We start from the raw sequence: 24,482 nt of genomic DNA, 5'->3' as shown, positions 1-24,482 counted from the left end.
CATGTGGGTTTCATGTAAGAGATGGGTTCATTTTTATTGCTGCTAATGTAGTTACTTGACATTTATGTGTTGATAGTTAATGAAGATGTTGTTTGAGTGCCCTGATGAACGTGTCGACCTAGAGCTCATTTCCTTTTGCATTAACCTGGCAGCTAACAAGAGAAATGTACAACTCATTTGTGAAGGTGAGTATTCCACTATGGCAGAGGAACTGCTTAACTATGAATAATGTCATGAATCAGGATTGGCTCAACCCTGACTTGATTTAGAAACTGAACCAGTTCCAATACAGATCTTTAAAGCACCTTACTTCCCTTAGTTGAAGGAGCAGCCAGCTTATGTCCACCTTCTTGTTCCATGTTTCAGATGTGCAACAGAACCTGTTCTCATACCCCATGACTGCTAAGTTTATTCAACAGCTTTAGTTAGTAGATTCTGTCAAAAGCTTTTTGGAAGTCCGGGTATACAATGTCTACCAGATCAGCCCTGTCTGCATACTTTTTGACGCTTGAAAATCTCAAAAGACTGGCCAAATAAGACTTTGCTATGCAAAATCCATGATAAGTCTTCCTTAGAAAGATGTAGTATTCCATATATATAAATATATAGTTTATAAGATTATAAAAAATGTATAATATATTTTGTGTATGATGATTGTTGTTATCTGCCCTGCAACCCTAGGAAGAAGGATGAGATATAAATCTCAATAATGAATGAATGAAGGGAAGTTTTCTATCAAATTACTAAGCCAGTCTTTTTTCTTTCTTTTTTAAGAGAGTCTTCCCCCCCCCCAAAACATTAAGAAAATAAACAACAAAACATGCTATCACTGATAGCAGCTTACAGGAGAGCAATCTAATCAAGACCACTATCTTTGACATAAATAGACAGCTCAGTAGGTCTACTCTGTGTAGGACTAGCATTGCATACCACCCTTTGTTGACTACTTATAGCAAGCCCCTACCACGATGTGATGTTGTTTGTTGTTTGTCCTACATAACCAGAGTAGGCATCATGTACAACGTATATAGATTGGATGGGCTCTTTGTTAATGTTGTATACAAAACGTTATAATCAGTTGGTTCATACATTTCTCCCTCTCCTTTCATTTGGGTTGTTTCTTTTCAGGAAATGGACTGAAGATGCTGATGAAGAGAGCACTGAAATTCAAGGACCCATTATTGATGAAGATGATTAGGAACATCTCTCAGCATGATGGGCCAACCAAAACTTTGTTTATTGTAAGCATGCCTTATAAGTAATTTTTACCCGTCATAAGGTGGGGGACTTGTTTTATTTTAATGAAATTGAATAATGGATAAAATAACTTCACACTGAACACTGCACTTGATCGTTTGCAGCTTTGCAAATGCTTTCACTTCACATGACTTAATTATGTTGGAATATTATAGTAAACAGTGTAAACTCTGACTTCTCTAGTTCGTATTACTGCATACCAGTATTATTATTTTTTAAAGATAATTTCTTCTGTCCTTCCTGTTGCTGTGCGGTAGCTGATTACTGAGCTTTCAGACCTCAGCATCCCTGCCATCATCTGTCTTATAAGAATATTTGACTTGCCTTTATAAAGCTGTTACCATGTGTATGGAGTGCTTTGAATACTGCGAATGTATTTGAAAGTATTTTTGAAAGTGTAGTTGGCATTCATATAGCACTTCTTTCTAAATTTGGATTTTAATGTATAAAAAAATGTTTGTTGGACTGGATAATGTGTCTGGAACTGAAAAAGTATTCATTAGCTTGACATAGGAAGAACAGTTAAGGGTTTCTGTTGCCAAAGTACACTCTTGATGTTGGATTCACAATATTGCATGTGTGTAATCAGCAGTTTAGTAACCACCTAGCCACACCTGCTCATTCCAGTTCACCACCATTATAACTGGCAGTGCCTTTTCCTTTATGCACGCAATCTATTTGTTAAATGCTTGCTTTAATTGTTTGTTTAGGATTATGTTGGTGACCTAGCTGCCCAAGTATCAAATGATGAAGATGAGGAATTTGTGATCGAATGCTTGGGAACACTGGCCAATTTGACATTGCCTGATTTGGATTGGGAACTTGTCTTGAAAGAGTACAAAATGGTACCATACCTCAAAGATAAATTAAAGCCAGGTATGTATTATGAATGCCTAGTAATTCAAGATACTTTCTTTTGCTGTGCGGCATGGTTGTAGGTTCATTAATTTGCTTGGGTTTTACTTTGAATTTTGGGAAGTTGAAGAACATAAAGTAACACTTCAGCAAACTTTCATAGTTGGGCTAAAATCCCAAATGACAATCTAGGCACGGTCTATTTCTCAGTCAGATGAAAACATCAGATATCCTGGTCAGGTTTTTGAAACGATATAGGGGGCTTTTCCCCGTATCCAGAAAGCAAGTTTTCTAGAGGTATAAACCAGTAATCATATGTTTTCATTTACTACCCAGATATGCTTTCACATCTGTGCAAGCTTTAAAATATACTTTTCCTATAAATAGCCAGCGGCTTCCATGCTCAAACTCTTTCTGACCAGAAATCTGATGGTGTGTGTTTTATGACACGTGTGTGCTGATTTTCTTTGCTGGTGGCAGCTGTTTGCACATTATGGACCGCTATTCCAGATGGTCTCCTAACATTTAGGGGTAGCCTTTTAGAGGTTAGAGGAGCTAAAATAGAAAGGGTACAGCTCTTTAAATCCTGATTTCTCTGTTTGGCTAAATAAACCAAGAAAGGTGACTTTGCCAAATGATTAACAAATACAAGAACAGACAGTGTAATAACACCTGTGGGTTATCTAGGCTTCCTTCCTTTTCTGCAGTAATAATGATTGTGGCACATTACAGTAATGCACTTGACTATGCATGTGCCCTCTCGAGCTCTGTCCCTCTTGGCTAATCAAATCTAGCTGGCAAGGTTTAACCAGCTGGGTCCAGGAGGTGGTAATTGTGTCTTTACCTAAGGCAGTGATGGCCAAACTTGGCCCTCCAGCTGTTTTGGGACTACAGTTCCCATCATCCCTGACCACTGGTCCTGCTAGCTAGGGATGATGGGAGTTGCAGTCCCAAAACAGCTTGTGGGCCAAGTTTGATCATCACTGGCCTAAGGGTATCGTCCCCACTACCCTTAAAGACGAAGTATTACAGCCACTCCTAAAGAAGCCCACCCTGAACCCAGTGCTTTGTGACAGCTTTCGACCAACCACAAATACCCTGTTTGGGGGGGAAGGTGATCAAGGCGGGGTTGGTGGTGCAACTGCAGACATTCTTGAAATATACCAGTTATCTAGGCCTATTCCAGTCTGGTTCAGCGCTGACTTTGGGACTAAATCAGTCAACATCGCCCTGAAAATGACCTTTACAGAGAGAACAGGACAAGTAAAGCGTGACCTTCTCCTCAGTCTCTCTGCAGCTTTTGATATCTTTGATGATGGCATTCTCCTGGACCCAACTGGGTACTGGGGGCATGTTTTACAGAGGTTCCACTCCTACTTCCAGGGTCAGCATAGTATTGAGGAAGTTCTCTTCTGCCCTGTGGCAGTTAGGCTATGGCGTTCCTTAGAGCACAGTTTTGTCCCCAATGCTATTTAACATATATGTGAGGTCTTTGAGAGAAGTCATTGGGAAATTTGGAACATACTGTCGTCAGTACACCGATGGCACTCAGCTCTATTTCTCCATGATATCTGGATCATGTGTAGTGGTGCAGGAACTGGACTGGAGCCTGGCTGCAGTGCTGGGCTGAATGAGGACCAATAAACTGAGCTTGACTTCTGGTAAGATGGGTGCAGGGCTGGTGAAAATGCTTCGAAGGACCCATAAATCTAACCAGTGCTTTTTTTCTGGGGGGACACAGGGGTACGTATACGCCTAATCATTTTGTGAATCTTTGTACTTTTGTCCATTTGCTGTATTTATTTTCCCCGATTTGAATTATAAAATGGTGATTTTCTTGAGTCAAAATGAGAGTACCCCTAAACATTTGTTTAGAAAAAAAAGCACTGGATCTCACAATCCCTTACCAGATATTGAAACTCCCAAAGCAATGGTTGTCTCAAAGAACCTGTGACATAGGTGCTGTCCTAAAGTCTTCCTGGCTATTAGCCCACTGCATCGGTTTTTTAAAAAAGAGAGAGTTTAGAATGGGGCAGAGGAGTAATGATCAGCAACCCTGTTGTACTTTGTTGGGGCTGAAGGCTAAACAAGGATGTTGCATCAGTATTGCAGACACCTCAGATGCTTGCTTGCTGCTAAAAAAAAGTTTTGCTGGCCATATTGAAAGATTCTCTCTGGGTGTGGCTTTCTTCCAGCATGACGCTTAGTGTGTGTCTGTGGGATTCAACAATACCCTCTCTCTTTGTTAAATTTATCAGGTTCTGCAGAAGATGACCTTGTTTTGGAAGTGGTGATAATGATTGGCACGGTGTCCATGGATGATTCTTGTGCAGCGCTGCTAGCTAAATCTGGGATTATTCCAGCACTCATTGAACTACTAAATGGTATGTTATTAAGAATCTCCTATGGATGTTGTTTGTGTGTGTGTGTGTGTGTGTGTGTGTGTGTTTGCGCACAGTTCCCAGTTCCACAAGTCTGTAAGCACTTGAGTATTAAACCTACCGTATTTTTCGCTCCATAACACGCACTCGACCATAACACGCACATAGTTTTTAGAGGAGGAAAATCCGTAGGCATGCCACCCATAGGCATTCCCTCCATAACACGCACAGACATTTCCCCTTACTTTCTAGGAGGAAAAAAGTGAGTGTTATGGTGCAAAAAATACGGTATGTTGTGAAAGCTTATTTAATGTTAGATTGTTTATTGCCCTCTGATGCTCATCCAAGACAAATACTTTCAGTGGATATACCACTTTTAAAAAAATTGTACAAAAATTACTGTGGAAATTTTTTCGGCGAGAGCAATTTACTTCATCTTAGCAACTCCTCTGAGTAGACCTCTCATTAAAAATAAGAATTTTCAAGATGTTGGGACTTGAAATGCTAACTCTTCTCTGCCCCTTCTTCAAGAAGGCCGGCTATTATTAATGTTTGGCTCCATCTTCTTTTGACCTTGGACAAGCTAAAAATGGGGCTTGTACCTTCCCTCTACCGTGCCCCATCTCTTTATTCTTCCCAACCCTTGCCTTTCCCCAAGCTAAAGAAGTTTTCCGTTGGCAAAGGAGAAGGGGTAATGATCTACAGAAGACTCCTTTCAGCTGTAACGAAAGGATGCATTGGCGAAAAGCAGCAGCTCACATGCGGGGCATGGCTTAGAGCTGAGAAAAGGGACACATGCTCTCTGGAGAGCTGTTCTCAGTTCAGCTCAAAGGAGAGCGGAAACACATCACTAACCCAGAACTGAGCTTCAGATGGTTTTGACTTGGGAATTCAGTGTGACTTTCGACAAAGGACCAGCCCCTCTGAGGCAGTAGGGTCCTGGGAACCACATATTTCAGGGGAGTGGCTACTACCAAGCCATTTGAGAATTTGAGGACCCCACCCTTCCACAAGTTATGGATTATTATCTTTATTATTATTATTTTACTTGAGCAAGGGGGTGTCTAGTAGTGAAGAGGGTGTGGTGAATAAATTGGACTTTTCAAGTCTTCCAGATGAACACTCAAAAATCCCTTGAGGTTTTTTGAGTTTTGAATTGGAACACTTTAAAAGCCCAATTTATCTTCAGGCCAATCTGGCACCGGTTGACACATTCCTGACTTTCCAGATGTGAGATGGACATGCAGATTAAGCCTGAAAACTGCACATTCTGTCTACTTCACGTCTTGAAACTTGCGACTGCTACTTTCCCTCTGCAAAGTGGTATCAGCGCATGAGTGATTAACAGGAGAGGAGAAATTTAGGAGGTGTGGGGGGGGTGTCTAACCTTTCCCTTGCCTGCCATTTTACACAATTCTCTTCCTAGTGGTTTTTATTCCAACCTGTGCCTCCGCCACAAACACAGATCTGGGATGCCAGCTGGAAAATAAGTGGCAGGGGTGTGGAAAGTTGCCAGGAGCATGATTAAATTCCTTTCTCCAAACTGCCACTTCTGCCTACACATTGCTTCTTCTTGGTGCTGCTTTGCTCAGGAAAAGTGGTGCCCAGATTTCCTGGATGTGGAGTCGGAGTGCAGTGGGTAGTTCTGCCCTAAAGGCAAGGAGAGTTGTGCTCCAAAGCCCTGCCTTCTGTCCTTAATGCAGGCAACCACCTCCATTGTCCACCTCCTTCAGAACTAGTTTAAAAAAACAAAAAAGGAGTCACTTTTTACTTCAAGCAGACCAGGGACTCCTAGTTTACAGTGAAACCTCAGTTCTCGAATATCTCTGTTGATGAGCAATTTGGAACCCAAACGCTGACAACCCAGAAGTAATTGCTTCTGTTTCTGAACGCGCCTTGGAATTCTCCATTTTTTCAATGGATTTTGCTGGCCACCCTTTGATCTTCAGTTCTCAAACTTTTCAGAAGCCGAATGGTCTTTCAGAACGGATTACATTCAAAAACCGAGGTTCCACTATATTTGCTTTGAGCTAGGCCAGGTAGCAGAGCTACAGTGGTGCCCCGCAAGGCAAATGCCTCACAAGACGAAAAACTCGCTAGACGAAAGGGTTTTGCGGTTTTTGAGCTGCTTGGCAAGACGAATTTCCCTATGGGCTTGCTTCGCAAGACGAAAACGTCTTGCAAGTTTGTTTCCTTTTTCTTAACACCGTTAATACAGTTGCGACTTGACTTCGAGGAGCAACTCATAGAACGCGGTGTGGTAGCATTTTTTGAGGTTTTTGGTGATTTTTGTAGCTTTTTCAAAACTTTTTCGACACCATGCTTCGCAAGACGAAAAATTCGCTAGACGAAAAAACTCGCGGAACGAATTAATTTCGTCTTGTGAGGCACCACTGTATTTGGATTTAGAGGGTGGGATTTTCACTTTTGCTTTTTTTATGGAAGTGGCCTGAGCAAAGACAATTCTTGGGGTTAAGTGGGTGGAGCAAAGCAGTGTGCTATCTCAGAGTGCATATCTTCCAAATCTCCAAAAGTAAAATGGGGTGGGAAGATTGGTGGCATATTCTGCCCTCCCCCCACCCCCCAAAGTGAGAAGAATATGTAGAAAGCTGTAAAAAGTAGTGGCATTGATTTCCTTCCAATTCAGGATGTCCCTTGGAATTATAAGCTCATGCCTCTCCCCTTCTGTAAGTAACTCTGGAGAACCTTCAGACAAATGCCACTCCTGAACTTTGGTTAAAACTGGTATGTTTTTAGTGTATATGTTCGTGTGGATTATGATCTAGAAAATTTAATGCGTCGTCTTCATGATTAAATGCTAGTAATTGGGGATTTAAAATTTGATGGGGCAATTCTTTTTCCTTTTGTATAGCTCAGCAAGAAGATGACGAGTTTGTGTGCCAAATCATTTATGTGTTTTACCAGATGGTCTTCCATCAAGCCACTAGAGATGTCATAATCAAGGAGACTCGTATCCTTCTTCTGTAGATCAAATAGTCCTGCTGCAGTGCTTTTATTGGTTCTACAGAATATGCAGAAGCTCTTATTTCAAGGTTTCATCACTATAGGTTCACCACAGACCGTGCATTTCTATTTGAAATTTAATTGCTTTGTATTTTAAAGGTAAAGGTACCCCTGACCGTTAGGTCCAGTTGCGGATGACGCTGGGGTTGCACGCTCATCTTGCTCTCTAGGCTAAGGGAGCCGGCGTTTGTCCTCGGACAGCTTCCGGGTCATGTGGCCAGCATGACTAAGCCACTTCTGGCGAACCAGAACAGTGCACAGAAATGCCTTTTACCTTCCCACCAGAGCGATACCTATTTATCTACTTGCACTTTGACGTGCTTTCGAACTGCTAGGTGGGCGGGAGCTGGGACCAAACAACGGGAGCTCATCCCGTCGCGGGGATTCAGACCACTGACCTTCTGACCGGCAAGCCCATTTAAAATATATATATAACCAACTATTTTCTAGAGAGGCAGTGAAGCAATTGAAGCTAATATTGGTGTTGTATCTTAAGCTGCTATTTATTGAGGAGGAGTAACTCCTTTGTGGGGTTACTAGTTTGGTCCTCCCAGGATTCCTGTGCCTTCCCAGGGGCAATGTAATGACTGCAGCCATGCCTATCACGGAGATGCAGTGACGGTGAAAGTGTATTTGTTACTCTTCTGTGTGTCATGCAGCTTTCTTAACAACAGGAGCTCTGCAAAAGCGAAAGGGCTGGCAATCCAATTATTCTGTGTTGCCTTCAGAAATGGCCCCACTTCACAGCTGTGTTCTTATAAGGGATAGCAAACGAAATAACATGCCTTCTCCTCTTCTGTCTACCCCAATCCCTGTCACTAATCTTGGATGTCTTCATTCACAACAGGAGGAGAGGCAGTAGGTGGTCAGTTTCAAAGGATGATGGCAGGAATAGCTGTGGTTTTTGATCTGCAGTTTTTGTTTCCAAAGCTGCTGCTGCTGCTCTTCTGTGAACTCTGCTGCTGACGCTGCATGGGATCATAGCTATGGGTGGTATTCCGTTCAGTTTTACTCAGAGTAGACCAGTCAAAATTACTGGACCTTAGTAATGTACATTTTGTTGAGTCTGTTCTGAATAAATCTTAGTTGAATATCACAGTATGTTATAACACTCATTTTTGCTCTGGAATAGAAGTTGTTTAGTGTAGTCAGGTCATAGAATGAGCTTATTAGCATGTGTGCTAAACCATCTCCATAACAACTGTATTTTTTTTGTATCCATAAACATTTACATGACTTTTTAGTAAGGCTGCAAGCTTTAATAAAATGTTCATATGATCTTAGCTTAATGGGTGGCGCTGGGAACATGTACATATGCAAAACAAATGGCTGTTATTTCCGTTTTGCATGTGATGCTAGCATATCTTTATGCTTTCAAAATCAGTTACTGTGGGCGGTGATGTAATAGGGGATTAGGGAATGATCTGTATTCCTGCTTTCCAAATGTAATGAAAAGATACACCTATTGGTTGTTTTTCCTTCTAGCATTGTTAATAGCAAGTCTAATAGCAAGCACACTCACTTTTCTTTAGAGTTCTCAGTAAAGGTAAAGGTAAAGGGACCCCTGACCATTAGGTCCAGTCATGGCCGACTCAGGTTGCGGCGCTCATCTCGCTTTATTGGCCGAGGGAGCTGGCGTACAGCTTCCGGGTCATGTGGCCAGCATGACTAAGCCGCTTCTGGCGAAACAGAGCAGCGCACGGAAACGCTGTTTACCTTCCCGCTGGAGCGGTACCTATTTATCTACTTGCACTTTGACATGCTTTCGAAGCAGGAGCAGGGACCGAGCAATGGGAGCTCACCCCGTCGCGGGGATTCAAACCGCCACCTTCTAATCAGCAAGTCCTAGGCTCTGTGGTTTAACCCACAGCGCCACCCGCGTCTCAGTAATTTAATGTTAACAGATGTGTGTTTCTTCCAAGCCTTATGAAGATGGTTGAAGGAGCTGGAGATATTTAGCCTGGAAAAGAGGACACTGGGGGAGATAGGTTAGCCATGTTCAAATACCTTAAGGGCTGTCACATGGAGTAAGCTTGTTTACCCCTGCTCTGACAGGTAGGACCAATGGCTTCAAGTTACAAGAAAGGAGATTCTGACTCAATATTAGGAAGAACTTTCTGACAGTGAGAGCTGTTAGACGGTGGAACAGTCTCTCTCAGGAGCTGATAGACACTCCTTCCTTGAAGATTTTAAGCAGATGCTTGATGGCCATCTGTCATGGATGCTTTAGTTGAGATTCCTGCATTGCAGGGGGTTAGACTAGATGATGCTTGCGGTCCCTTCCAACTCTGCAATTCTGTGATTTATTTAAATTATTTCTTACCTACCCTTCACCACAAGGGTCCAGAATGAATTTAAAATGCTATGTTAAAATAAGTTTGAAACAGTTTTTTCACCCCTGGCATACACTGTTAACACCAATATTGTATAGAATTGTTTGGAGGCATCCATAATTGCTTTACGTCCTTAACTATGTCTTTGTAGAGGCTCCAGCATATCTTATAGACCTGATGCATGATAAAAATGCTGAGATCCGTAAAGTCTGTGACAATACACTGGATATAATAGCAGTAAGTGACTTTTTACTTTCTTCCTTCTGAGTATTAATGAAAATGACAAGCACCTTTTTTTCTGAAAAGCAGTAGTATTTTGTGACGTGTGACTGAAAATTATGTCAATTGCAAATACGTTTCAGTAAAATTTGTTCCTCCTATTTTACTCAGTTATTTTTGCTTCCAAAATTATAGGTGCATTCAGAAAACATAGGATTGGCAGGGGCCTTTATTATGTGCTGCCTTTTGAAGCTTCTATGCTAGGTTATATGATTTTAAAAAACAATTCAGTGTGTTTATTTTAAGGTGCATTCTCCAGGCTTATATGGTGAATGTTTTCTTATAAAAGAATAATTGTTATACCATGTGGATCAGATCAGATTGAAATAGTAGGCAAAAGCAGCAACTCCTGTGTACTGAAACAGTGCCCTGAATGTCTGTGTGCATAAAAACGAGTAAACTCTGGTTTTTTTCAGATTATTTTTTTTAGATGCAAGTGCATACTTCAAATGACAGTTTACAGTATTTTAAGACATGGAGATTTTAATGGATGCAAAATCATATTTATAGTCCTCAAAAATACTTAATTTACCCTTGTGAGGAAGTGGTGATCAGTGGTGTTTTATAACATTTTTGCATGTATGCAGTTCTCCACACCTGGATTATTTAGTACTGTGATATATTTCATGAAAATAAATGTTTCATATTTAGTAAGGCAGAGCTGTTTCTCCTAGACTTTGGGTTATTTCTGTAGGTCATTCCTGTATAAGCATTTGCACATAGCATGGTTGCGTCCATCGTTCTGCCCGGACACTGAGGTCCAGCTCCGAGGGCCTTCTGGCGGTTCCCTCGCTGCGAGAAGCCAAGTTACAGGGAACCAGGCAGAGGGCCTTCTCGGTAGTGGCACCCGCCCTGTGGAACACCCTCCCAACAGATGTCAAAGAGAAAAATAACTACCAAACTTTTAGAAGACATCTGAAGGCAGCCCTGTTTAGGGAAGCTTATAATGTTTAATAGGTTATTGTATTTTAGTGTTTTATTGGAAGCCGCCCAGAGTGGCTGGGGAAACCCATCCAGATGAGCGGGGTATAATTATTATTATTATTATTATTATTATTATTATTATTATTATTATTATTATTTCCCCTCTGTGGCTCTTCCGGGGCCTCCTGGGTCCCCCATCTTCTGGCTCTGGTAGCAGCTTACTGAGCCTGTGGCGATTGCCATCTTGTCGTCATTTTCTCTTTTCAGAACCTGGGTGTTCTGCTCAAATCCGCTCTGCGGCGATTAATGCAGTGAAAGCTTTGGAACCGATTTTAGGGCTGGGGAAAAATGGGGTGTGACTATTATGCGGTAGCAATGATTATGTGATGAAATGCGGTAGTTTCAGAATGTAATGTACCATCTCCACAGTGTGTCTTCACAATATATTTACAAGTCCGACTTGTCTCTCCATTTCAACTGTACTTTATTGCCACAGGGCAGATAATAATACTACATCAGCCTACTTTGTTGGACAAATTGTGGTTAGAAGCTATGTGTTGGCACCGTTTAAGATAAATAACCCCAATAAGTAAAATTCAAGGTGGCAGTTTTGTGATACAATCCTAGTGGTTTCAGGCATATTGTGTCTTGCCACAGTAGCTGTGAGCTTATGTAATGTGCAAAGATATGTATAGCTGTATAACATTTCAAGTGATTTTTTTTTCTGTGCTTCCAACTTACTGCATTGCAGCTTTAATTTAGTTGAGCAGTTGTCTTTAATGAACCTTATTACTGACCAGATTAAGGACCTGCCACATTAAAGAAAGAAGGGGAATCTGTTTTCCATCAGACACAGCAAAACACAGAACAGATTTATATAGTTCTCTCTTGGCACCGAGTATTTTAATTAGATAAAAGGTGTGACGGAAACCAGTGACAAAGAGGACCCCGATGGATAGCACCCAGATTTTGAGAGGCTACTTAATGCTTCATAATGTGTCTGTGGTTTAGTCCTCTAGGGAAAGATTTAGTCGTTCAAAAAGGATGGCACATACCTTGCAGAAAGAATTTGTGTATTTTCCACAATGAAGGTGCTAATAAAGGTAGAGGACAATAACAAGAACTGACTAAACTTGCAGCAGGGGGAAGAACAGTATTTTCACTGCTATACGTGCTCAAACAATGGTCTTGCCTCCCATGTTCTTATCTTCTGTTTTGGCTATTTGTCAGAAATCTTCACTCATCTGATTCAGAAGGCTTGAAGTCACCCCCCACTTCAACCCTGCTTTCTGTGGGAATTATCTATGTCAGAGGTTCCCAAACTTATTTCGCCTACTGTCCCCTTTTCAAAAAAAATTATTCTGCATCCTGCCCCATAAATCTACCTTCTTTAGGTATAACAAACAGAAATATGCAGTGACAAATTTGCATTCTTCTATGTATCTTTATTTCTACCTATGTCGTACCGCACTAGGTCCTATGTCCCCCATGCCTGATTTGCTCACACACCACCCACCGGACCTCTGTGACTGCTCCTTTCCTTATCCCCATGACTGATCTCCAGTTTCAGACATCGCGATATATCGGAATATCACAATGTTTAATGCTGATGTATCACGATGTTGAAAACCAGATATCACTCAGCCCTAGTCTGTTTTTTTTTTAGTATGCCTAAAATCCTTTGCTTATAAGGGGCTACCCCACATTTTGTCCATAAAATGGCTTTTTTTATAAAAAATTTTATTATTGTCCATAAAATGGCTTTGCAGCGGTAACTACCAAAGAGCTATCAAAATTTACAAAAGTAGGGGGTCCGTGGCTTGGGTTTTGAAAAATAGGGGGTCCTCAGTAATTGGTTAATTGGGAACCACTGTCCTATAACATCGAACGTGCAGGTGAAACATGTACGAACAGTTTTTCAAAACTTGGCAAGGAGGAGGACTAGGCCCCAGGACCAGAGTCAAGCCTGCCTGTTCAGTCCAATCTGCCGCAGGGGTGGGGCCGGGGCTGCAGCTCACCTGCCATTGGCCAAATAGGCAGGCAAGCTGTGACCCACTTCTTGGGCCTGGGTGAAGCCAAAAAGTGTTCACCCAAACCCAGGAAAATCCCTCCCTCCAGCACAACCATCAGATCCAGGGGGAAGCATTGTTGCCATCTTGCAACAGCGCCCAACCTGGCGGTAAGTGTCATTACACAACAGGCGAAACATGTATGAACAGTTTTTCAAAATTCTATTCTTTATGTTTCCGCCAGCCCCTTATTTTTATTTATTGCCCCCCAATTGCACTTGAGGCTTCTACTGCTCCCCTGGATTGTTCCATCACCCCCCCCCAGGAGGCATTATTGCCAACTTTGGGAAACACTGATCTTTGTGATCAAGTTCCCCATGGGGTCCTCAGCTGCACAGCCAATCCAGCCACTTCTGTACCTGCTCCAAAGCGGACAGCAAGTTAGGGGGAAGTGGTCTCATGGCACAAATTGGCCTAGGGGCTGGAGGTTCTCCCCACACTTTTAACAAACTGCAAGCAGCAAGCTGAGAACAAAACATTGACTTTTGCTCATGATTTGTTGGCAGAAAAGTAAAACCTGAGCCTGGGTTCACACAAAATTACAAGCCAGACTCTTGTGGGAAGCTTATTGATTTTAGCTTTTAAGGTGCCTTTTTTAATTACCTATCCAAGAAATTTAATTGCAAAAGTTAAGAACTAATAACAGTTTTTTACTTTAAGGTTAGCTAGTATTAAAGCCTTTAAATCTCCCAAACAGGAATATGATGAGGAATGGGCCAAGAAGATCCAGAGTGAGAAGTTTCGATGGCACAACTCTCAGTGGCTGGAAATGGTGGAGAGTCGGCAGATGGATGAAAATGAACAGTACTTGTATGGGGATGACCGCATTGAGCCATATATTCATGAAGGGGACATTCTTGAAAGACCTGATCTTTACTACAATGCAGGTAAGGCTGATACAGATAACATTACCTTCCCCACTGCACAAGCTCCCTGCAAGCATTTCATGGAGTTGATTCCCAGTACACCCAATCTTACAGAGAGGTTCAGCAAAAGTTAAGATATTTTGCTGGGAAAGACAAAAATGTTGGATTACTTTAAGTTTGTTATTATAGGTAGCTGAATGCATGTCAGAATTCACATGGTTTTTACTGTGATAAAGTTAAATTAATACATGCACCATTATTGTACGATGCAATCACGTTGCTTTTGATATGTATATTAATGTATTATGGGTGGCACTCGACTGTGCTTTACTTTGAGTAGACCCACTGAAATTAATTGACCATGGTCACACGTTCATTAATTACATTGGGTCTGTTCTGCATAAAACTTAGTTGAATACCACCCTGTATCTCTAGTACTACACGTTAAAAGGATTAATTTTTAAGAGCGATCAGTTTGATAGGCAATGTTTTTCTTTCAAAATGTATTTTAGTACAGTGATACAGTAATACCTCCACAAATGTCTGCCTCGTCTAGTGTCCATTCCGGCAAATGTCCGCGGCAAACCCGGAAGTACCAGAACAGGTTACTTCCAGGTTTGCCACTCACGCATGTGCAGAAGCGCAAACCGCTCCACGCGCTTGCACAGATAAGGCACTTTGCCCTGCGTCCTTTTCGGCTAGCGGCTGGGGCTCCGAAATGGATCCCAGCCACAAAACAATGTACGACTGTATCTCGGTTTAAGAACAGCCCTGTTTAAGAACTATTTGGTTTACAAACTCTGCAAAACTGGAAGTAGTGTCCCGATTTGTGAACTTTACCTCGGTCTAAGAAAGGAATCCAAACGGTGGAAGGGCACCAGTGGTGGGAGGCCTCATTAGGGAAACCATGCCTCGGTTTAAGAATGGTTTTGGTTTAAGAACGGACTTCCAGAACGGATTAAGTTTGTAAACCAAGGTACCACTGTATATAAAAGAGGCATTGGATTTTCAATATATTCTCAAAAGCCTGTGGAAGGAGATCTTGATTCCCCCCCCCCCCGCCAAGGAATGGTACAATAATACTTTTGTCAGCTGCCTCCTGCAAAACACTCTTGCCAGGAATGGGTCCACAAAGCTGCCCTATTGACGGTGTCACTTAACTGGGATGGGGCAGAGCATGATGGCAGTGACATTGGGGTGGTATGACTGCAACAGTGGGAGCACTGGATTGGCTGTGCCAGTGTGCCCTTGCCACCTCAACTGCACCTCTGCCCTACCCCCCCAACCATCATGTTGGTAAGCACGTTGGGTATGCACCCCCCCCCCAATGTTTGCTTTGATTCTGAGTTGTGAAAGAATGCAGTGGTAGGATATTGGACCTGCAGGTAATTGATACGCAAAAGGAATTGAGACTCACAGAGAGCAAAACTGAGCTGTGAAGACACCCACCTGCTACGTACTAAAAGCCCCAACTATAGCATTGGTCAGTTCAGTTGAAATGAGGTGGTGTTGCTGCGAACAAAATCTTGCCTCTCAGTTGCTCACTCTTACTCACCACCTTCTTTGTCACACCTTGTTTATGCTGAAAGCTTTCTTAGGGATCTCTGCGTTGCAAAGGAATTTGCGTTTATTTACTACAGTGTCCATTTGTGCTTAATTTAGGGTAGAAAACATGTGGATCTGTTTATCTACTGCTTAGTAATGAAATTGTAACCATCCCCTGTTGGCCTGTCCTTTAGATGCAAATTGCAATTGTGGGAAATAACAGTCTAATACCCATGGGCTGGATGTGGCCCAATCGCCTTCTCAATCCGGCCTGCGGATGGTCCGGGAATCAGCCTGTTTTTACCTGAGTAGAATGTGTTCTTTTATTTAAAATGCATCTCTGGGTTATTTGTGGGGCGTAGGAATTTGTTCATTTATTTATTTTTCAAAATATAATCCAGCCCACCACATGGTCTGAGGGATGGTAGACCAGCCCACGGCTGGAAAAGGTTGCTGACCCTTGGTCTAATGGGAATTGGTTTAAATTGTTTATATTGATAACTGCTGGGACTGAATTTTCAGCCAAGACTTCCTAGGGTAGGGTAGGGTAGTGGTCAAAGGGTCAGACTAGGTTCTGGGAGACTAAATCCCCTCTCAGGCTTGAAGGTGACCTCAGGACAGTCCCTATATTCCAGCTTCACCTACCTCACAGGGTTGTTTTGAGAATGAAATGAAGAAGCATATACACCACCTTGAGCTCTTTGGAGGAATGGTGGGATGGAAATGCAATAGTAAATAAAAATGAAAAATAAAATAAAAATAAAACAAAAACAAAAAAAACTCCGCCTTTACCTCTTCTCTTTATATAGAGGGGCTGATAGCACACGATGGAGCAGTGAGTCCTGATTTCTTTGGTGATTACCACCTGCAGAATGGAGACCTTGTGGGTCAGCATCATTTCTCCAGCAGGTAAATTGATTCTGCAAAAGACTAAGCTTACACTAATTCAAACGTTATCAATGTCACATCTTAAGCTTTGGATTTGTCCATTTTCAAACACGTGTTTCAGGGTAGGTGCGATTCTTTACTCCATCTCTGCTGCCTGAGGGGCTGTAGGATTTGGTGGAAGATCTATGTCAGGAGAATATGGCAGCCATTCTCTTTCTGTATCTCCCCAGCCACCCAGTGCATGACGGAGTATAACTGTCAAGTCAAGCCACTTTTACAAAGCATAATATGGGAACAAAGCTGCAAAGTAGAAACCTGTCAGGGAACTGACATCGGAGCCAGAGGCGGAGGGAAGGCTCCCAAGTGATGCTGGAGAAGGGCCCAGCAGGGAGAGAGTCAGCTCAACAGATGGGGAAGCAAATCAGCGCAACACCAGGGATAAAGGGGGGCAGATGGGGGAATCGGCAAGAGGGCTCCAGGACTCTTCGCCGGACACCAGCGGAGAGAGCACGGGTCCTCCGCTACCCACACCCTCCTTGCGCAGAAGACTTCTGTGCAGGGAGAGTAGGAGGAGACTTGGCGTCAAACAACTTTTTATGTTGGAAAAGGTTTAAGAAACGCCCACTGACGGATTCTGCTAGCGACTGAGGCAGCCACGAAGTGAAGGGCTGTCCAGACAGAAAAGGTTTAACAAGGCAACATAGTCAGGAGTGGCGGCAACTTACGCACGAGCAACCCCTATATTCATTACAAAACCATTCACCAAACTTTACCATTTTGTTATGTTGGAAGCCCCAGCTGTCAGTTGAATCCTGGCTTTCTTCTAACAGATTGGTATAACAAAGTATTTCTGATAGCTTCCTAAAATCAATAAAATAGAACACAAAAACAGACCACACAATTATTTCTGTGTTGTGACAGGCATTGTTATTTGGAAACTGGTCTGTATTTGGAGTTTTGATTTACTTAACAGAGATGGTTTCAGTAATTTTAAATGAGTTGTTAAATATAAATTTCTCTACTGCCATTATTATTTTTTAACTAAAATCTTCCTACCTAACGGACAGCATTATTGCTGATGCCCTGGGCTCCAAAAAGCCACTCAAAGTAATTTTAAGCATTGAGCTGAAATGGGTGGTAGTGGCACGTTTTGCAACACTTTCTTCTACAAAACAACCCTCCCTTTAGTGATTTTCCACATCCTTTTAAAAGAGGCTCTTTGCAAGAGTGTGTCAAGGAAGAGAGGATGGGCTTTGTTATTGATGGTGTGTTCTCCCATCCAGCCACACACCTGATTAAGTTAGGTGAGATGTGAATGAGAAGACACATTCAGAAGTCCATCTCCCTGTGTATATCTTAGCTTGTGTAGCCATGTGTGTTATATGCTTCTAGATCAAGGCAGATGCTGTTGAGTACAATAAAACAGCAACTGCAGTGTAGCAAAACAAAATGTTTCCCACATGCCTTTGCAATCAGTTGGAGGGCTTTTTTGCCCTTAGTTGAGTTATTGCAATATTAGATCTGGCTGGCTGTGTACTGCCAGGAAAAGTGAACCTCAATTGGCTGAGATCACAAGAAGCAACGTTTAAATTATAGAAAAGCAACCATATACATCACTGAAAAGAGATGCAGAAGATCACAAAGGTACAGCTATTTTTCCTAGGGCTTCTAAAATTACTCAAAAGCACACTTTTCATCTTGAAAATTTAATATCATAAAAATCCATTGCCGCACTAGTCTTTTCAGAAATGTGTGTCTGCACCTCTGCAGTCTCTTCCATTCTGATCATGTGCCAACTTTTCTGGGAAGACCAAGTAGGTGAACTTTGATTTTGCAACAGATTTGGCATTGCTTCTTTGCTGTAATTATGGAACACCTTTTATTTAGGAGACATGTTTGTGAAATAAAGAGATGGGTTTGGAAGGTATCCCTTTGAACAGTGCATAAACTGCAGTATTTTCTTCAGTAAGACAAGTCTGGGAAAAGTGCATTGTATGTGAATATTTCCTAACAAGAGAATGTCACACAAAGGAAGAATGTAGCTGGTAAGAAATGGCACTGGAACTTTCCCGGGAATACTGCAACCTGGAGCTGCTTTAAAATTTTGGTATAGAAATGTGAAAGCCCTGAGAGCTGAACTGCCTTTACGTGCTTTATTTTAGACACCTAAATTGCCAACCAAATAAATATTACTATTTACTAGAGGAATTTGAGCATGGAAGTATGCAAACTAGCTTATGGAGTCTTGAAAGTGAGGTTCACAGATCTGTATTTTTATTTATGGCCCATTCAGATGACAGATTTCAGCAGGCAATAATCCATCATGATCGCTAAGGTCCCTCTTGGCTGTATATTCTTATGAAAGATGATGATGGCTGCAATCTGGCTTGGTGTGTGTGTGTGTGTGTGTGTGTGTGTGTGTGTGTAAAACATCTTGCCTGTTTGCCAAATGAGGCCCTTTTCTTCAGCTGTGAAAAAGCAAGTTGTCCTCACATGAAAGTTACAGTTGCTTTCAGGACCTTGAATGGAAACGTATACAGTGGTACCTTGGGTTACATATGCTTCAGGTTACATACGCTTCAGGTTACAGACTCTGCAAACCCAGAAATAGTACCTCGGGTTATGAACTTTGCTTCAGGATGAGAACAGAAATCGCGCTCTGGCGACACGTCAGCAGCAGGAGGCCCCATTAACTAAAGTGCTGCTTCAGGTTAAGAACAGTTTCAGGTTAAATACGGACCTCCAGAACGAATTAAGTACGTAACCAGAGGTACCACTGTATATAAAAAGACATCCTGAAAACAGATGCATTTTGGTCCCTTGCACTGTAGAGACCAAGTAGCATTAGTGCTGAGGACCCTTTTCACCAAACCTTTTACATTCTACAAAAGTGCCTCACAGTTTTGGTAGATTTAAGGAGATGCGTGAGAAAAGGCAAAGCATTCCTCTCCTTTCCAGTGGCCGCTTAGAGCTGTGATACACACTTAGGCCCCTCCCCTTCTCTTGCCTGCCAGGTGGAAGAGAGATCGTGATGTGCATCATTCAGCATGAAAAGCTGGCATCTTTTGGCAGAATCTCCCCCCTCCCTCCACTCTTAAAAAATAAAAAATGTAAAATGAACCCTGTGAAAATTCAGTGCAGTGCTAAATTCACATAGCTAACATTTTGGGTAATTAATTTACTTTTTTCAGAGATCCGGACTGGTTTAGAGTAAAATCAAACATAAAAATCAAGAGTTGACACTCCCTTTTCAAATGTAGCTTGGGGGGCACTTCCTGCACTGTTAATTTATCATAGGATTGAACACAATGCGAGGGGCGATTGCAGGACAAGAACTTTGGGAGCTGCCTGCCAAGCAAATGTTTGTTCATTTTATGGTGGTGGGTATTGCTTTAAACTGCTTTAGGTGCTTTGGGTGACACCTGGCTTGAGAGCAGTACATGTGAAAAGGATCTAGGAGTCTTGGTTGACCACAAACTTGACATGAGCCAACAATGTGACGCGGCAGCTAAAAAAGCCAATGCAATTCTGGGCCTCATCAATAGGAGTATAGCATCTAGATCAAGGGAAGTAATAGTGCCACTGTATTCTGCTCTGGTCAGACCTCACCTGGAGTACTGTGTCCAGTTCTGGGCACCACAGTTCAAGAAGGACACTGACAAACTGGAACGTGTCCAGAGGAGGGCAACCAAAATGCTCCAAGGCCTGGAAGTGATGCCTTATGAGGAACGGCTAAGGGAGCTGGGCATGTTTAGCCTGGAGAAGAGGAGGTTAAGGGGTGATATGATAGCCATGTTCAAATATATAAAAGGATGTCACATAGAGGAGGGAGAAAGGTTGTTTTCTTCTGCTCCAGAGAAGCGGACACGGAGCAATGGATCCAAACTACAAGAAAGAAGATTCCACCTAAACATTAGGAAGAACTTCCTGACAGTAAGAGCTGTTCGACAGTGGAATTTGCTACCCAGGAGTGTGGTGGAGTCTCCTACTTTGGAGGTCTTTAAGCAGAGGCTTGACAACCATATGTCAGGAGTGCTCTGATGGTGTTTCCTGCTTGGCAGGGGGTTGGACTCGATGGCCCTTGTGGTCTCTTCCAACTCTGATTCTATGATTCTATGATTCTAGGTGCTAATTTTGCAAGTGTCATATGGACGCCTACCTTAGAGGCCTTCACACAGATTGCTTCAAATATTTAAAAAGGGGTTTTAGGTATCTGATACATATCTGATTCATATACTGTGCTATATGGAGGCCTCTCAGATGCAGAAAATAGTAATGCAAGAACCACACCCAACTCAAGTCAAAACCAGTCAAATACTTGCAAAACATCAAAGGTTTTTGCAAGTGTTCAGCAGCAATGCCTACAAAGCTACTAGTCATTCTTGTGGGTCTCTTCCTTACCCTGCCAAATCTTTCTCCCTTCCTCACCTCCAGACAATACAACATTGTTCTGTGTATATTCAGGCATCATTTCCTGCTTGGAAATTATTATCATTAAATTTATTTACTACCCTTCATTCGAGGATCACGTGGATCACTGAATTTGCAATACAGTTTGTACTATAGGAATGACAATAAATTGCCCTCTTGAGCATTCTCCAAAGCACCATTTCAAGCTCAGAAACTAAATAGGTAACCCCATCAGTGAGCCCTCGCTGCTGCTGGTTTCCCCTTCTCACAATGTACAGTGGTGCCCCGCAAGACGAATGCCTCGCAAGACGGAAAACCCGCTAGACGAAAGGGTTTTCCGTTTTGGAGGTGCTTCGCAAAACGAATTTCCTATGGGCTTGCTTCACAAGATGAAAATGTCTTGCGAGTTCCTGCGGGTTTTTTTTCCTCCCCCCCCCTTTTTCTAAGCCGCTAAGCCGCTTATCAGCTGATCCGATAAGCTGATAAGCCGCTAAAAGCCACTAATAGCGCTAATCCTCTAATCCGTCAATGGGCTTGCTTCGCAAGACAAAAAAACCGCTAGACGAAGAGAATCACAGAACGGATTCTTTTTGTCTTGCGAGGCACCACTGTATCACACAAATGGTTGCAATGGGATTGGCAAGTTCATGCATAGGCACGGCTGTGATGTTATGATAATTATGCTGCAATATTGCTAATGTACAATAATATATGACTTAATGATACTATTGTAACTTTTCAGCCAAATATTAGAATTGGGGCAGCATAGTAGGATATATGCACAAAACCTGTGTTATGACTTTCCAGCGCATTCCTTCTTTCTGGGAATACTTTTTATATGGTTATCCGCAGAGCTATTCATAAGGCAAAAACTACCTAATTGGAAACATGTTCTGCTGCAAATACTCCGTTTCACATAGCAAAGGAGGGGGAGACAGTGATTTGCTTGAAAGAATAGACAGCAGCATTTGGATAGTGAATCCCAGTTTTCAGACATGTGTCATTACAGTTTTGAACTTCTTGGCGCCAGAAGCCAGGATTTCCTGATGTTTGAGCTTGATGTAAAATGCATTAGTGCTCTGGGGCATGAACAACAGAATTGCTATTCCCCAGCGTTCGGAGTTCAACTGCCCATCTCTTCAAATCCGACTTGGTGTTGGAAGTTAAAATCATACTTAATAGGAAGGCTAATTAAAAATAATTGCAGAAAGGCGGGATTCTCTTATATAGTGTGCATTTCATTCATTTCATAATATCATTCTAGGGCATTTTAATGCTTAAATGTTTACAACCTAATAAGAATCGTATGTTACTGTGCTTGAGGCTTCCCCTCCTCAATTTGAGAAACACTTTGAGCATTTCATCAGCTGTAACTGCATTTAACACAGTATTACCACACACATGTTTCTTGCTGTCTTTTGGTTCTTTATTAGATAACTTCCATAAAATAACTTTACCCAGGGGTTTGTAACTTTGGTCTGCCCTTGTATCCACACCAAATATTTTAGCCACCACCTCTTAACACAGTAGTATAGTGGCAAATTAAGAAGTGCAGGGTTCATGATAGTCACGCCTCACCCCCTGCCAGCCATGCCCCCTTCTAAGACTACAATAAAAATGAGCTTTCAGTCTCTTACTTTGTTTGGAGTTCTGTTGAACTCCAGTGCTGGATGAGGGTAGTATTGCTTTCTGAGGTTCAGCAAGAAGACAACAATTATAAACAGAAAAAATTGTGGGTTTTTTGCACAAAATAAAGCACAGCTCAAAAGCGCAAGTCTCACAGACACGCTCAGAGCAAAAGTGTGTTTTGCTTTATTTTGCAGAGCAGAGTAATGCAGTTTTCAAAAGTTTGACTAATGCAGCCCCCAAGTGAAAAATACAGGGTAGTGATATAAATGCGCATAAATGAAAAGCCCTGCAATTTCAGAATAACAGGGTCCTTGCCAAAGTAATAGCAATTTTGCTTTCAAATGAATCCAGTTTCAAACACTTCTCAGGAGAATGGAGGGGGAAGGGAAGGAGAAAGCAGAGAAAAGAATTTTCAGATAGCTCAGGAAAATCATAGCCAGAGCCGTCCCTTGTTCTAACTAAGTGATTGGTTGATGTTTCACACAGCTAAAACAGGCTAACCATGTACAGTGGAACCTTGGGTTATGTACCGTCCTCCTTACGAATGCTTCGGGTAATGAGCTCCATTAACCCGGAAGTTGATGCTTCTGGTTGCAAACTTTGCCCCGGGATGTCAGCGGAAGTCACATGGCGGCAGTGGGAGGCCCAATTAGTGAAAGCGCACCTCACGTTAAGAATGGTTTTGGGTTAAGAATGGTCCCACAGAATGAATTAAGTTCGGAACCAGAGGTACCACTGTAGAAGGAAAAATGTAGGAGCCACAGCCACCCCAGTGGTAGGTAAAAAAGCAAATAAAATATATGTGCTCAACCCAGGCCTTTCAGCACAAATGGGCTAGAAGATCAATTTGAGAACCAGTATAGTGTAGAGGGACGCGGGTGGCACTGTGGTCTAAACCACAGAGCCTAGCACTTGCCGATCAGAAGGTCGGTGGTTCGAATCCCCGCAAAGGGGTGAGCTCCTGTTGCTCGGTCCCTGCTCCTGCCAACCTAGCAGTTCAAAAGCACATCAAGTGCAAATAGATAAATAGGTACCGCTCCGGCAAGAAGGTAAATGGTGTTTCTATGCGCTGTTCTGGTTTCACCAGAAGCGGCTTAGTCATGCTGGCCACATGACCCGGAAAAACTGTCTGTGGACAAACGTCGACTCCCGTGGCCAGTAAAGCGAGATGAGCGCTGCAACCCCAGAGTCGTTCGCGACTGGACTTAACAGTCAGGGTTCCCTTTACCTTTATAGTGTAGTATTTAGTGTTGGACTGGGACCTGGGTGGTATTTAGTTTAAATTTGAAATGCTCATTGCAAAGGCGTTGTGTTCCATTTGTGAATGGAGGTTTTACAGTAAAGTTAGTGATTTTTGGAGTGGGGAGGGTGAGTATTACACTTTCAAGATGGCAGATGTGTCATAAAAATGTAAGACTTTCCCAAGCTGGTTCTGTATGTACAATTTATAAACTGGTAGGTTAAGACATTCTAATAAGGAAAGCTGGTATGTCTTAAAAACAACACAGGACATAGAGTAAAAAAGTGAAGACTTTGCCATACATCCTTTATTATATATTTGTCACACTTCTATCTATCCCCAGCTAAATGGCAAGTCATTTGTGGTTTGTAAAAGCTGCTATTACCGTGGTAATATTTCCTTACCTTTTCTGGCCGTAGTAGAGCAAGATATGTCACAGTCTATAAAATTACTACAGTTGCTTTTGTTTCAAAACCAACAATTTTTTAAATATTTGTAGATGGTGGGAACCTAATCCCAGTATACAGTGGTACCTTGGTAGTCAAATGGCTTGGCTCCCAAACAAATCGGCTCCCAAATGCCCCAAACCTGGAAGTGAGTTTTCCAGTTAGGTAACATTTTTCGGAAGCTGAATGTCCGACACGGCTTCCAGTTGAATGCAGGAAGCTCCTGTAGCCAATCGGAAGACGCCCCTTGTTTTTCTAACAGTTTCGGGAGTTGAACGGACTCCTGGAACGGATTAAGTTCGAGAACCACGGTACCACTGTCCTGTATTTGCAGTG

General features: G+C 42.3%; 1 protein-coding gene and 1 long non-coding RNA gene across 3 annotated transcripts in view; one reads left to right on the top strand and one right to left on the bottom strand.

Moving 5' to 3' along the window:
* Nucleotides 1-24,482, bottom strand: part of LOC309533933 — a 274,946-nt gene that overhangs the window by 208,901 nt on the left and 41,563 nt on the right. The gene's annotated exons all lie outside the window — the stretch shown is intronic.
* The window catches only part of KIFAP3 (kinesin associated protein 3), a 73,299-nt gene that overhangs the window by 35,425 nt on the left and 13,392 nt on the right, over nucleotides 1-24,482 (top strand). For both annotated transcript variants that reach the window (XM_082225461.1, XM_082225460.1), the window contains exons 12-19: nucleotides 77-185; nucleotides 1,129-1,241; nucleotides 1,968-2,133; nucleotides 4,371-4,496; nucleotides 7,366-7,464; nucleotides 10,002-10,087; nucleotides 13,820-14,009; nucleotides 16,343-16,442. In XM_082225461.1, coding sequence (XP_082081587.1) covers nucleotides 77-185; nucleotides 1,129-1,241; nucleotides 1,968-2,133; nucleotides 4,371-4,496; nucleotides 7,366-7,464; nucleotides 10,002-10,087; nucleotides 13,820-14,009; nucleotides 16,343-16,442 — 989 coding nt within the window. The remainder of the gene's footprint in view (nucleotides 1-76; nucleotides 186-1,128; nucleotides 1,242-1,967; nucleotides 2,134-4,370; nucleotides 4,497-7,365; nucleotides 7,465-10,001; nucleotides 10,088-13,819; nucleotides 14,010-16,342; nucleotides 16,443-24,482) is intronic.

The sequence above is a fragment of the Podarcis vaucheri genome (assembly GCF_965113315.1).
Source record: "Podarcis vaucheri genome assembly, chromosome: 6".
NCBI lineage: Eukaryota > Metazoa > Chordata > Lepidosauria > Squamata > Lacertidae > Podarcis > Podarcis vaucheri.
The sequence above is the reverse complement of the archived record's forward strand: the minus strand, read 5'-3'. Positions and strand labels throughout refer to the sequence as shown.